This window comes from Rhineura floridana, chromosome 14 (assembly GCF_030035675.1).
Source record: "Rhineura floridana isolate rRhiFlo1 chromosome 14, rRhiFlo1.hap2, whole genome shotgun sequence".
Taxonomy (NCBI): Eukaryota; Metazoa; Chordata; class Lepidosauria; order Squamata; family Rhineuridae; genus Rhineura; species Rhineura floridana.
The window spans coordinates 32,805,069-32,820,960 of NC_084493.1; the positions used below are offsets into that span (position 1 = coordinate 32,805,069).

At 46.5% G+C, this 15,892-nt stretch overlaps 1 protein-coding gene across 3 annotated transcripts in view; it reads right to left on the reverse strand.

Moving 5' to 3' along the window:
• ADAL (adenosine deaminase like) overlaps window positions 1–15,892 on the reverse strand; it is a 43,364-nt gene that overhangs the window by 1,643 nt on the left and 25,829 nt on the right. For 2 of the 3 annotated variants that reach the window (XM_061594970.1, XM_061594972.1), the window contains one exon: window positions 12,867–15,253. In XM_061594970.1, the coding sequence (XP_061450954.1) occupies window positions 15,062–15,253 (192 nt within the window). In that variant the 3' untranslated portion in view covers window positions 12,867–15,061. Of the gene's footprint in view, window positions 1–12,866; window positions 15,254–15,892 lie in introns of those variants that run through there. The other variant, XM_061594971.1, reaches the window with a different exon arrangement.

Sequence of the window (15,892 nt, forward strand, 5' to 3'; positions counted from 1 at the left end):
GTAGGCTGGAGAAGAAATGGTTAAGGGGAGATATGATGGCCATCTGCAAATCTTTGTAGGGCTGTCATATATTGTAGATGGTGGAGCAAATGTATGTTCTTTTGCTCCAGAGGACAGGAACCAAGCCTAGCGGTCTGAATGGCAAGAAAAAGAGGGGTTTTGGCTAAACAGTAGGGAGACCTTCACTGGAGGTATTAAAGCAGAGTCTGGAAGGTCACCTATCGGGGATGCTGTAGCAGCAGATTTCTTGCATCAACAAGGGGTTGGGCTAGATGACCTTTTGAAATACCTCCCAATTCTGATTCTTGAGTATTTTCTGATTCTAGAGCAGGGGTGGAGAGCCTTTTTCAGCCCAAGGGCCAGATTACCTCATGGGCAACCTTTTGAGGGCCACATGCCAGTGGTGGGCAGGGCCAGAGGCAAATATGAGTGGAACAATGGATGTAGTCTCTAGTGTTTGTACAGTAAGGTGCATGCCAGCTATGCAAATGTCAGAAGCTTTTCTACATGCACATTATCTGTCCACCCAGGCAGGGAGGAGGCATTATCACAGTTGAAGAATATATTCCAGGCAGGCAGATGTACATGAGGAGGTTGCAGAGCAGGGCTGATGAGGGGGGTGGCCTGGGCAGGGTGGGGTGGCCTAAGGAGAGTCCCAAGGGCCAGACAGTGGTGCCTGGAGGGCCACATTCGGCCCCCAGGCCTGAGTTTCCCCACCCATCCACCCACCCAACATACAGGCACCTGGGTTCTGATATTTATGGATGAGCATCACATAACTAATGTGTAGCCTCCCTTTCCCCTGAATGCTTCTGTTCCAGCTCATAATAAGTCTGTGCATCACAGGGGCCCAGTCTGTGGCAGTGATGCCACACACCACAACGGCCAATCAGCTTCAGGCAGAAGCCTTTGTGAGATCATGGTTAATATCTATAGGGCCCAAAAATGATAATGAGATCTGGGGTGAGCCACGTGCTGGGATGAACTTAATATGGCTTTCTCCTACAGGTAAGTGCCATCAGTTCAATTTGTAATATTTCTATATACATAATACAGCCTTGCTATTCAAACCTTCATTTATCAGATTAGCTGAATTCATGCTGCAGCCCTTCCTGTTTCTAGGGCTATGCCAGAGGAATTGTAAGCAGGGATGGGGAGCCTGCTGTGGTTGTCCCTATGTGGCTAGACGACAACGTCCATCACCCCTGTCTATGGGGCGTGGGAGCTGGAGTCCAACAACAATTTCTTTAGACTTGAGAAGAGACGAGTGATGGGAGACACGATGGCACTCCTCAAGTACTGGAAAGGTTGCCACACAGAGGAGGGCCAGGATCTTTTCTTGATCATCCCAGAGTGCGGGACATGGAATAATGGGCTCAAGTTGTAGGAGGCCAGATTTTGGCTGAACATCAGGAAAAACTTCCTGTTAGAGCGGTACGACACTGGAAATAATGACCTAGGGAGGTGGTGGGCTCTCCAACACTGGAGGCCTTCAAGAGCCAGCTGGACAAGCACATCTCGAGTATGCTTTAATTTGGATTCTTGCACGATGGCCTTATAGGCCCCTTCCAACTCTATGATTCTGTGACTCTATAACATCTGGAGGACACCACATTGGCTATCCTGCTCTAAAGGGTGAGGGGCAATTTGAGACAAGATGTTGACAATCTGTGGTCAGATTTCTTGTCTCTTTCTTTAAAAATCAGCCGGGCAGGCATTCTGACTTGCAACAGGATCACAGTACTGGAAGGGAAGGTTAATCCTCTCTGTCTCCCCAATGCCATCTTCTAGATGTATGTTCCAATTGCAACAGCTTTTCTCTGTTAAGGAAAACATATGGGTACATTTATTTTCCTCTTAACAGGACTAGTATCAGCTGGGATGCTCATACTGGGAAAATGAGATGGGGGGTTAACATCTGTAGTTTTAATTTGGAGGAGCCCTGCTTTTGTGTTTTAAAGCAGGGGTAGTCAATGTCCGGGGGGGCGGGGCATGATTATTGATCTAAGGCAGTGGTTCCCAAACTTTCTTCCCCATTGGCCACTTGAAAATTGCTGAGAGTTTTGGCGGACCACTTAGTGATTTTTCTGTCTGTTGTAGCAATTGTAATGTGCTGTACTCAATGCTGAATTCAAGTTGTAATACAATAAAATACGACAGAAGAAAAGAAAGAATCAATAAAAATGCGATTAACAATCAATGTGTACATTTCATGCGATCTGGGTGTCATCTCCTGTCTTCAACCACAAATCCACAAACATGCCATGGATCACCTGACAACCTTGTGGACTACCAGTGGTTCACAGACCACCAATTGGGAACCCCTGATCTAAGGCTACAAGTAAAAAAATTGTTTTGGGATAAGCAAAGGTCCTCAAGATGTCCTCATCACAAATTTATTTAATATTTTATTTATATCCCTCTCTTCCTCCCAGTAGGAGCCCAGTGTGGCAAACATAAGAACTAAAAAACACTTTAAAACATCATAAAAACAGACTTGAGGAAGGTCTTCAGCAGGCGCCAAAAATATAGCAGAGATGGCACCTGTCTAATATTTAAGGGGAGGGAATTCCACAGGGTAGGTGCCGCCACACTGAAGCTCCATTTCCTATACTGTACAGAACGAACCTCCTGATAAGATGGTATCTGCAGGAGGCCCTCACCTTCAGAGCACAGTGATCAACTGGGTATATAAGGGATGAGACGGTCTTTCAAGAAACCTGGTCTGGAGCTGTATAGGGCTTTGTACACCAAAACCAGAACTTAGCCTAGTAGCTAATAGGTAGCCAGTGCAATTCTTTTAGCAGCCGGGTGATATGTGCCCCAGTGAGCAGTCTCACCACCACATTTTGCACCAGCTGCAACTTCCGCACCAACCTCAAGGGCAGCTCCACATAAGCGCATTATAGTAATCCAGCCTGGAGGTTATTAGTGTATGGACAACAGTGGTCTCAGGCTATCCCGTTCCAGAAACGGTCGCAGCTGTCTTTATCAGCTGCAGTTGGTAAAAGGCACTCCTAGCCACTGAGGTCACCTGGGCCTCTAGCGACAAAGATGGATCCAGGAGCACCCCCAGACTACAGACCTGCTCTTTCAGAGGGAGTACGGCCCCATCCAAAGCAGGCAACTGACCAATTACCCAAACTCGGGAACCACCAACCCACAGCACCTCCATCTTGCTAGGATTCAGACTCAGTTGCCGCCTGAATCTAAACCATGTAATTCCTAGGGGCCCCCTAACCAAAGTTTCCCCAAATGTTTGATATTTGGGACATAATGGAACCAATTACCTAGAGAGGTAGTGGGCTCTCCGACACTGGAGGCATTCAAGAGGCAGCTGGACAGCCATCTGTCGCGAATGCTTTGATTTGGATTCCTGCATTGAGCAGGGTGTTGGACTCGATGGCCTTGTAGGCCCCTTCCAACCCTACTATTCTATGATTCTATGTGTTTGGATTAAATCTGGAAGCTCCATTCACTCTCCACTTAAAACACAGAAGCTGCATTATATCGAGCTTGACCATTGGTCCATCCAGCTCAGTATAATTGACACTGATTTGCAGTGACTCTCCAGGGTTACAACTTTCCCCTGTAAGTCAGGGATGTTGAACCCATGGCTCTCTAGATGTTGCTGGACTCAGGGCTGGCGCCAGCCATGAGTGGGACCATGGGTACCAGCCTGCCTGGGGCCTGCAATGTCGTACTTCCCAGCACTCCTGTGCACTCCACCAACCTCCTGGGTCAGCATGCGCACGCCACACGTGCATGCCTGCCATCTCCCAAGATGGCACTCTGCATCAACCCCTTAGGGACACCCCCACCACCATCTTGGGTGATGGTAGGCATGCACACACAACATGCTGATGGGGAAGGTAAGTGAGGCTGAGGCCTTGTTTAAGCCCGTGCCAGCTGTGGGGGGATGTTGCCTGTGAGTTCCCACTTTGCTATCCATGGCAGTGTCAGGGCACTGGCTGCTGCAACCTGATGCTGGTGTGGACGGTGGAGTGGGAGCTCCACCATCCCAGCCTAAGGAGGGGCCCTTCAGGGGCCCTTGGTCAGGCCCAAACTGGCCGTCTGCTGGCACTGGGCCTGACTGGACTGCAGCTCCCCATCATCCCTGATGCAGGTTGGAGCTCATGGGAGTTGGAGTCCAACAATATTAGACAGGCGCCATCTCTGTTATCTTTTCAGCACCTACTGAAGACCTTCCTCTTTCAGCAAGCCTTTTAAGTAGAGACCTTATCCCCATCTGCGTCTGTGTTGGAATTGCTTTTTAATGTTTTTAAACATTTTTTAAAAATACATTTTGAAAGTTTTTAAAAAAAATGTTTTTAAAGATGATTTGTTTTAACATATTTTAAAGTCTGATTTTATGATGTTTTAAAGTGTTTTTAGTGCTTTTGTTTGCTGCGCTGGGCTCCTGCTGGGACGAAGGGTGGGATATAAATCAAATAGTAAATAAATAAATAAACATCAATAAATAAACAGAATTGGCCCCAGGCATAACTGGCCCTTGGGCACCAGCCTGTCCCGGGCCCGCAGCGCCCACCCAGCCACCCACCCCATCTACCTCTCTGTCACTTCATGAGAATGCCCTGCGCGCTGCGTGCACATGGCTCCCAGCAACTAACATGGCGGCAGGAACATCAGCCCTTTAGCTTCTGCCTCCATCTTGGTTGATGACAGGTGTGCCCGCGCAACACGCATAGCATTCACAGCAACGGAAGAGGTAGGTGGGGCGTGGAAGTAGGTGGGGCATGTGGATGGGCATCACAGGACCACAGGACTGTATAGGGGGGCTGGGAGTTCCCTCCCTGTGATCTGCAGCAGGGTGGGAGTCGACGCTGCTGCAGATGGCAGAATGGGAGCACTACCCTCCCACCCTAAGGAGGGGCCCTTAGCCAGAGCCTGACCTGGTCATCCTCTGGTGCCGGCCCTATGCATGTAGCCTCAGCGTTGCGCTTGTACAACCTCCCTCAGCAGGGAACCACATGGGGGCAAAGGTAGAATAAGCTGCCTCTGCCTCTCTTTGCCTCTGGCTCTAGTGACTGTTGGCCTTTCCACCCCAACAGCTGCGACACTGTTGCCAGGTCTCCAGGTTTTACCCTGAAACTCCATTTGTGAGAGTGCTCCCTGGGTCTCTGGGCAAGGCACACCACTCTTTGGTTTCTGGTCGGCAGGGGCGTGACAACAGGCCCAAACTTCTTTGATGCTACCTCCAGATTTGCAGCTGGCTGCAGTCGAATGGCGGGGTGAGGAGAAACTTCCTCCTCACCACCGCCATCAAATGCAGCCAGCTCCAGCCAGCTCCAGGGTTGGGCCGGGGGCACGTCAACTGGCCCAAATCTCCCTTCCCTGAGGAGATTTAGGCCCTTTGTCGCACACACTCCTGGCTTCGGAACTGGTTGCATCCCATGGGGGGGGTGAGGAGGAGGAAGTTCCTCCTCGTCCCCCCAATGGGATGCAGCCAGCTCCAGGGCCTGCCCTGTGACATCACTAGGGCCTGCCCCTGAAATATCAGGGTTTCGGATGCTTTTGACATGGCAACCCTAAGCTGCAATGAGTACCAGCCACCACTGATTTTAAATGCCAACACTTGTTTACTTGAGTAAAAATGTTGTGCTGGACTGATGTTTGCTGGGGGGGGGGGGTGCGTTAGTGGGGGAGAACAGGAATTGTATGGTTGATGGAGCTGCGTAGCATGACTGCAATATAATGTTCATTCTGTTAAATCCACGACAGTCAACAGGCTTCCAGTAAGCTGTACCAGGACTGTGAACTGTTGGCAAATAGATGCTTTGCATCCTCCTAGTGCATTGATCACTCCAATACCAAACTCGGCTGATAAGTGCCGAGAGGACTGAAGCCAAAACAAGGGCACTAACAAGCAAGGGTGAGGAGAGGGGAATCAGCACGGCTGTAGGAATCCCAGCCTTGCAGAAGTAGAAAATCTTTAGGAGGATCGCAGCCCCCCCCCAAAAAAAACCAGCCTAGTGAAGTCTGAGCAACCACAGAATACTTAGTACTGTCCCAAGTAAAAAATGTGGGTCCTGTTTTGTTTTGGCATTATTCATGCCAGGAATAGTTTTCTTTTCTCTTTTACTGGATTAGTAGGCCTCTGCTTTGTCCACTTTCCTTCCCCCCCTCCACAGCACCCCATCGTTTGTTCTCTCTCACATGCACACACACACAGAAATTTCAAAAGTGTGTGAGATGGCATGATGAGGCAACTTGGGCAGAGGGCACAGCCTTGCTGGGTAGGCACAACTTTTCTGAATTTGCAGTGCAGGATATGCATATGGCTCATTTTGACAGAAAAAGAGCAGGAAAGTTAACTCCACTTTATCTTTTCATAGAGCATATATGCCTCCATATGCCATCTCCCCAGAATATGGCATCAATAGGCCCATCTACCTCTATATTCCTAGTCCCGTAAGTATGGATTCTTTTCCTATTTTTATTGTCTTGAACTTGATGTAGCTCCAAGGCTGGACTACTATACTATGAGCTCAATGTAGGGCTGCCCTTGATGAGTGGGAGAAAGTGGTGATCCATTTCCTGGTGGGAACAGGGAGCCAAAAGCACATACTGCTGATGGCTGAAAGTTTGAATTTTCTCCCTGTATCTACCATATACTGCTCTAAGTCTTAGCTGAAAGAGTCCTAGGAAGGTCATTGGGTGACCTTCGGCCAGTCATTGTCTCTCACCCCAACCTACCTCACAGGGTTATTGTGAAGATAAAATCAGGAGGGTTCGAACCATGTTTGTATGCCTCCTTGACCTCCTTGGAGGAATGGTGGGATATAAATCCATTAATAAATAATAAAGTTTAGAGTTGCACTTGGGCTCAGTATTTTCAAGCAATCACTCCTGTCCCGTGGCCCACTTGCAATTTCTATGGACAGACAAGAGTATATTCACCATCAGGGCTACAGGCCAATGGTTTTGCACAGGTTTTTTTCTGACCCAGTTTCCAGTGTGGGAACTGCTGGGCATCACTGCAAACTTGTGTGTATTTGAAGATTCATAGGCAAACTTCAAAGGCTTCCTCTTAGATTAATTTTTCCAGAGCAAGCACAGTATCTGTTGTTTTTAATTTTAAGATTTTGAAGCTTATTTTTGAACTGGCAATCCACTTTTGCAAACATCAGATTTGAAAAAGCAGAGTGCACTATGGACCACAAAAACTTACTATGTAACAACTGTGTTGGTCTTTAGCAGGTCATAAGACATTGTGTTGTTATCGCTGCATGGCAGCCTTTCTGGAAATTGATACAGCCAGATTGGAATTTTATGACAATGAGAAAGCATTTGCTGCAAATGAAGGATAGAGAAAACCGGTAGCCAATGCTGGCTCTGGATTCTGGAGGGCTCTTGGGCAAGACCCCCACCATGAGCCGCCTCTCTCCTTTGCCAATACATCCACCTCCTCACCACCATGATCCCCAACTGCGGCCTTTCTCCCTGTACTTGCTTGCTTGCCAGCCAGAGAGCCCATGAGCAAGCAGGCAGTGCCATCTCCTCTTGCTCCTCCTCACCACCGCCGCGATCTGAGAGGCCGGTGAACAAGCAGGTTGCAATGTTGAAAGAAAAGAGCAGGTCCAGGAGGGCTCTTCTCCATGAGCACCCTGCTAGGGTGTGGGCACATGGCAGGTGCCCAATTATGCTGACTATCAACACTAATCCTGGTAGGATATCTTCACTATGGTCCCATCAGCACTACACATTTAAAGTAGTATCATGCCACTTCAAACAAACATGGCTTCCCCCCAAAGAATCCTGGGAACTGTAGTTTGTTAAGGTGCTGAGAGTTGTTAGGAGACTCCCGATTCCCCCACAGAGCTACATTTGCACGCAGGTAAGTACTGAGCAATTTATTTATGCTGATATCCTTAAAACAGGTTTTTTATATACAGCTGCCATTAATCCATCTAGTCCAGTACTGTCTACTCTGACTGCAGTGGTTCTCCAGACTTCTCACTTCCATTGCCTTAGATCCAAGTAGGTGGCGATGCCAGCAGGGACTCAACCTGACACCTTCTGCATGCAAAGCCAAGTGTACCACTGAGCGATGGCTCTTCTCCACAATGGGTGTGACTATGGAGAATACAACACTGAAATTTTCAAAAATAAATTCATTATCATCATTATTATTACTATTATTACCGAACAAGTGTTGGGGAAAGCATTTTGGTTCTTTACTTTTTGACTTTGCTAGTAATCAGGAAAGGACTGTGGTACAGCATCCGCTTTGCATATAGAAAGGTCCCTGGTTTGATTCCATGTAGGGCTGGGAATGATTCCTGCCTGAAACACTGGAAAGCTGCTGCCAGTCAGTGCAGACAATACTGTTATGTGCACCCCAGTCTCCGCATGGTGAGAAGTTTTTAGGGATTCCACCACTTACCCAGGGCTCTGTTTCCTTGGAATAAAGGTCAGCAGAGACTGTAGATTCTTTAGGACACATGGTTTTATTTACACATATGTACAACCTGAGTGTAAGACAGACGGGTTCTCAGCATTAACACTCCAACAGATCTTGCTTTCCTATTAGGTTTCTTGGGAACTCCACAAAGCCATGGCTTGGGGTTCTGCGCACAGAGCAGTCAAACCCCTCTCTGTCCTTCCAGCTCTCAGCTTCACATCAGACTCACTCGAACAATCTACCTCCTGCTCCAGCCAGAGCAGGGCTACCCTCATTCCTATGGCAACACATCTTCTCTTGGCCACATCTTTACACATGTAGATTGGGTACTTAACAGACCCATTAACCTAACAAAGAAACGGGCTTGACCAGTACAGCAGGTTTCTCTGCTTCCACTCCATCTATAGATTCAAAAACACAGGCTGGAAGCGGATCCAAAGACATCATCCAGATCAACCCCCGAATCCTATAACTCTACTGAGCTAGATGACCCAATGGTCTGACTCAATATAAGGCAGCTTCCTATGTTCCTAATTTTGTTTTTTGTCTCCTTGAAGATTGTGGACTACCGTGGATTCATGAGAGAAGGGATTAAACACCGGGGAGCCATGATTATTGACCTAACCGAGGCTGCAGGTAAAAGCATTTTTGGGGAAGAGGGTTTAAGCTGATGACTCAAGATGTCTTCATCACTCATTGCCACCCCAAAGCTAAATAATGCTATTCCAAGGAACCCTTCATCAAGGTTTTCCCAGACATTTGATACTTGGGGCATGTTTGTTTGGATTAAAACTGGAAACAGTTCATTCGTCCCCACTTAGAATATACTGTAGAAAACTGCTTTATACAAAGCCTGGCTATTGGGCCATGTAGCTCAGTATTGTCTACACTGACCAGCAGCAGCTCTCCAGGCTTTCAGGCAAGAGTCTCTCTGAGCCCCACTTAGAGTGGTCCAGAATTGGCACAAGGGCTGGATCTAACCCTAGGAGGAGTGCGTCATTTGGGCGCTCATAATTTGGGCTGTGGAGTGATGCTTCCTGGTCTGGCCATTTAGGGCAGGGGCAGGGAACCTGTGGCCCTCCAACTCCCAAATCCCACCAGCCCCCAGCCAGCTTAGCCAACAAGGAGAGATGATAAGATCTGTAGTCCAATAACTTCTGGAGAGCCACAGGTTCCCTATCCCTGATATAGGGCAATAAAGTATCTGATAATGTCCAGCCCAATTTTTGTAATTATTTCCCCCCACCATCACCCCAAAATCTATTTTTTCTGTTCAATAAAGAAGTGTATTGTGGGGATGAGAGTGCAGTATCCCAGTTAATTCATAAACAGAATATTTTTCTTCCACACATGGAAAACTGTGCTAACTAGTGAGTTTCCTTTCTTCAGGACGTGACCTTCCATGGGAGCAGAAATGGATCAATTATGTCAATGTTGTTAACTCCATCAGGCCCTGGAGAACAGCTGGCAACCCTTTTGGTCAGTGCCTGATTCTCTCCCCCCCTCTTTTCTCTCCTTTGTCCCCCCCTTCTTTCAGACGACACATGGGTTCTTGGAATGAGTTTGGGCCAGTTCACACCAGTGGTGGCTGGTGCTCCAAGTCAGTGGGGCAGTGAAATCCACTCTGGGTTTTAGCCCAAATTTCCAAAGAGCACCTTGGACAGCTCCTTGAAAGGTCAGATTAAAACCTGAAGCAGATTCGACTGCCGCACTGATATGCAGCCATCAGCTGCCATTTATTCACACATGCATGTTCATTGCTCAAGCCATGTCTTGGCCTGTAGGAATAAGAAGCCACAGGATTTTTTTGCATTATCCAGAGCTAGTGTGGGATAGTGACTAGCCTGGATTGGGGAGATCTGGGTTCAAATCCGCGCTTTCCTTGGGCCAGCTGTGCACTATCTACCAAACATACCTCACAGGGGTGTTGTGAAGATGAAAGAAGATATAACCCACATGCACACCACCCTGGGTTCCTGGGACAGCAATGTGAAGAATAAAGAATCCAAACCTGATACATTTCACAGGAACACAGGAAGCTGCCGTATACTAGGGTCAGACTATTTTGGCTGTACATCCCTGTATTGTTTACTCTGACTGGCAGCAGCTCTCCTGGGTCTGGGGGAAAAGCCGAACCCAGCATCACATGTCCAATTCCTTTCAATTGGAGCTGCCAAGGAGTGATTTGAGGAGGGAAGTTAAGATGGTCAGGGCTATGGAAAATAAGCTCTAAGACAAAAGGTTGAGCAGCCATTTGCTGGGGATGCTTTAGATCTGCATTTCCTGTGGCACCATAGCAGGAGGATGGACTAGATGACCTGCAGGACTCCCTCCAACACTATGATTCAGCCTGCAGGACCCTAGTCGGGGGAGGAAACTGGCAGTTGGTGGCCCATAGCATCCCCCTTCCGTGCCCTGGTTTTAGGTTTGAAAAAAGCTTCCTGTTGGAGCCAACAGAAAGCTATTTTAGAGCCTAATTGTAGCATCGGGGCTATTTCCAGGAAGGTCACAGCTGATGGGCGGGGGAGTGGAGAGGTTGAGCCAACTCTCTGCACCTGCAACCCCCTCCTCACTACAGCAATGCTTGAAAAGATCCTGTTGGCACTAACAAGGGTTGGAAGTAGTGATCGTCATACAGAGTGCAGCTGGAGAGGGAAGGGAATGTGCCTACCATGGCCAGGTAGAGATTTATGGAGGGACCAAGGGTCTGACTCAGCTTCCCAGGTCCCCACGTTATGCAGACAGTTAAGATAATAGTTCGTTTCTGTAATAGTTAGTTGTCAACTGTTTTAAATTTTGCATTTTTTATTGTTGTAAACCAGTTTGATATTTTTTATGAGATTGTGGTATAAAAGTATTTGATAAATAAATAAATAAATAAAATTCAGGTAGCTACACACAAAGCTGTAGATAACATAATCCCTGCAATACTAGGCATAATTCCTTGGGAGTAAGTGTGTTTCTGACTGGATAGGTTGAACTTTGAAAACACGTTGAACAAAAGATCTTTAACCAGCTGAAATGCAGTCTTGAAAAGGGATGTTACCCTTTCAGCTCTATGAAGTCGGAACCCCATGCAAGAAAAGGAAAGCAGTGTCTAGCCTCTGCTTATTTTTCTCATTCTGTATGCTGATGTCACAAACAAACTTGAAAGTCACATCATCACATTCACAAAACAAGGAGAGATCCTGTCAGTTACCCTGACACACCAACAAATAGCATCATTGCACCTGCTCTGAAAAAAAGTTTTTGAGCTATGCTTCCCCTCTCCCATCACACCACTGGAGAAGGATGAAGTCAGGCAAGAAACCTCCTTTAATTTTTTCCCATTGGGTGTCCTGCATTGTGAGAACCTCAGCTTCCTGTACTGCTTCCTAGATGTCCCTCCTGGGAAGATAGGGTACATGTCCTCCCTTGGGGCCTTGGAAGTGGATTGTTTCATACAAATTACAACTCTCTTTGGTCTTTTTCAGTGTGCGACCGACTCTGGCTCTGGACCAGTTAAAGGCAAGAAAGAGAAGGAAAATCCCAGACAACCTCTAAGCTCTTTGTGCTTTTATTAAACTTGCCAGCACCAATGAGAACAGTTTGCTGGGGTTAAGTCTACTGTAGATTCTCTTTGCAAAAACTGGGGAGGGGAACATCTAAGTGGCAAAATGAAACCAATCAAGAACGACTATTAAACAACAGAGGTGTAATGTTTTACAATAAACATTACACCACTGTTGTTTAATAGCTGCTCGTGATTGGTTTCATGCAGCCTCTCTTACACCATCCCTAATTGTGCCCTTTCTCTTCCCTGCTGTTGAAATGCTCTACGCTCAATCTGGCTACTTCCACTGGTGCCTTTTAAACGGGCATTGGCATCTCCCATTACTTTCTTTGGGCCTTCCGGTAGCCCCCCGTTAGTTACAACAGGCAGTGCCACCCCTAGACGCCGGGAAGGGGGGCAGTTGCCCCAGGCCCCATGCTTTGGGGGGCCCCGCGCTTGGAGATGAGAAGCTGGGCTGCGGCAGGGTTTTTCCTTTTAAGCCATGCAGTCTCGCCAGACACTTCCCGCTCTTGGGGAATCTCCCGCTCTTCGGCTGTGTGCCTGAGCAGTTTTCCCCCTCTCCGCTCATCAGCTGTGAAGCGGGTGTGCGTGAGGCTTTTAGGCGGGAGGTTTGAATCCCCTGCCTGAGTGGCTTCCTTGTGCTGCCTGCCGCCTGCTCATCAGCTGTGCAGCGCATTTACAGGCAGCACTTGCTGGCTTATTCTGGGCGGGAGGTTTGAAAGAGAGAAAGAATGTGGGGGGCCCCCAACTATGCTTATGCCCCGGGCCCCGCACTGGCTAAGGGAGGGCCTGACAGCAGGCATTACTGTCGTGCATTTTAATGCATTCTCTTTAAATGTATCTCTCTGCACTGGCATTCTCTTCTTCAGCCTCTGGGTCTAGGATCTTACATGAGAAATGAGGAAGGGTGGTGGTGGTATGGACTGTCTTTCTCATTTTTTGAACAGCATAGAGGCACTCTAGAAATAATAACAACCTCCTACATGAACTGATGCAGCCCACACTTTGTATATGCCCATGATCCTGCTGCCCTCCATGAAGCAGAGAAAAGCAAAGAGCATCACCTGCTTAAGCCTGTGGTAAAACCCCATAATCTCAGAGCAATGTCTGCTGAATTTCCTAGTTATACAAAAACAGCCATTGGAGCAACATATTTCTCTCTCAATAAGAGACAAAACTAGGACTTCCTTTTCGTATTCAAGCCAACTGACATTTTATAGCATCAGAGTATTTTATATTTTATTGCTACAGTAAGAAAAGGCTCCTACATCTTATTTATTTATTGTACTTATATACCGCCCCATAGCCAAAGCTCTCTGGGCAGTTTACAGTAACTAAAAACATTAAAACAAATATACAAATTTAAAAACACATCTTTTAAAAACAATTTTCTTCTGCTATGCCTTGAAACATTAAACAAACAAAATAGGCCTTTAAAGCAACCTTCCCCAATCTGGTGTCTTCCAGCTGTTTTGGACTAAAACTCGCATCAGCCCAGCCAGCATGGTCAATAATCAGGGGTGTTGGGAACTGTAATCCAACAACAGCTGGAAAGGTACCATGTTGGATACCCCTGGGCTAGATGAATTGATCAAACTGCCTTTATTAGATCAAATCATTGTCTCTACACTGAATGACAGCTCCTCTCCAGGGTGCCAAGCAATGGTCTTTCTAAATATCCACCACCACCCTGAGATCCCTTTTCCTGGAAATGTTGAGGATTGAATCTAGGATCTTCCAAATGGGACTTGATCTACCACTGAGCTATATATATGCCCTTCCAAAAGCCCACTCTGTGTTTTGTCTCATACACATGAGCAAGTTATCAAAGGTGAATGTGTGAGTCAACAGACTGCATTTCTACATCTGCAAATAGCAGTGCATCCATCAAAGAATACACTTTTTTAAAAGGGTGTGCACACAGTGGAGGTGGAGAGGGAAAATCGTGTTGCTTCTCTGATGAAGAAGTTGCACCTGGTCTCCAACCTGATGTGGCTTTGTTTTTGCATCAGCCTTGTGATGTTGACAGATTCTTCATGAAAAGCAAAGCTAACACATTTGCTGATAAATGTGCCCCATCTATCATATCATTCATAGAATCAAGAATGTGTTTCTGTCCTTATGGCTGAAGGCAGTATGAAGGCACATTCCATGCTTTTAAAATGTACCTACCATGGCCAGGTAGAGATTTATGGAAAGACACAGTAGGTTTGGCTAGACCCAATACTTCCCCCTAGGCTAACTGAAAAGGAACACATTGAAGTCACGTCCTCCTGGTCTTTGCCTAGATCCTACTGCTTTTGCACAGTTGATATAAATATATCCATATTACTATGCTGTAATACATTCCCTTACCTAATTTTTGTAGGGTCAACCTGGGATATTTTGGTACATGAGGTGGTACCCCACAACTGATTTGTATGGGACAATATCCACTGTAACATATTCTCATACGAGCTATGCTGAAATGATCAGGAGCGGTGTAAAAGCATGGTATGAACAAGAGAACTTTGCAATGAACCATGCCTCATGTCAATCAGTGACTGGGTGGAAGGGAGGTTGGTTTGCAATTTGGATTTCCTGCAGCAGAAATAAACATGTTTTTAGGCTGCTCCCTATCACTGTATCAATCAGGTAATTTTTGTCCGTGCCATTGCAAATCTCAACACACACACGTACAACCCACAACAAAAACTGCTTCATCTATTTCATGAATTGCTGAACACAACCAATTCATTGCGTGGAGCAATTAAGGGTTGGTTTATGCCTTTCATATAATTAAGCACTCAAACCTTTTCCTGGGCAAACTGTGTTAGATGCCTCCCCAATGTTTTTGTTTTTTAATTTACATATAGAAAACTAGAATATCAGGAAGAAATGTTTAGCTTAACTTTGCCCCTGACGCGCTCATTTTCTACAGGCAGAGAGTTTTTACATCAGGGGCCATTCGACAACAAGAGCTGTAAGCTGAAGGGGTATAGTTCAGTAGAAAGCTCTACCAGCAGATTCTACTGAATGTACAAACTCACTCAGGAAACATGATGTGAAACACGTACATTATGGTTGTTGCTGTTCGGATAGGACTATTCAAGCAGAGATGGTTTCAGTTGATGCCATTGTTCCTTTAGCTTTGCTGTTGTGTGACTGGATGCAAAAATATAGTTGATAGCATCATAGGACAGGTCCCATATCTGTGTTTTGGACAGCTGAAATGTGTCTGCAACCAACTGGTACTCCCGAGACAGGTCTGTTGCAAAAACACCTTTATCGTCGGTCTAGTGGTAAAACAAGTTGTGAAAGGATGTGTATTAATTCTGTAGGCTTTGGACACTAAAGAGGCTACGTTACAGAACACATTCCCAGACCACAACCTATCCTCTGTCTCAGTGGATTTCAAACTATTTCCATTTTCAAATAGGTTTCTAGATATACACAAAATCTTTATACAAACATTTTAAGGAGGAGCAAACCCTCAAAACAACCCAATGAGGACTGAGCATGCCCAGTGGCAGCAAAGTTCTTACTGCCTGTTTTGTTTTGGGCAAAGGGAACGGAATGAAGTTCATGGGTTTGAATCCTAAATAGGAAGCACCCCATACTGCAACTTTTGTTGCAGGTCCCACTTGTCAACTTGTCTTGTGAGGATCTCCTGTGCTTCTGCTTATAGAACCCCTGCTTGTTGCAAAGGATTCTGGGGCATGTTGTAGGATGCTCACTCACGGTGGGTCTCCAGAGGCAGCAGACTCGATTATACCACTCCAGAATGCAGGTGCGAGACATCACATTTGAATGTTTCCCCATGTTACAAACAAACTCCACCTTGCAAACAGAAAATCAGCATAATGGTTTGGCTAGAAGTATGTTCCTTGATATGCTGATTTTCCACATTGCAGGAAGTTTATCAATACACGTAA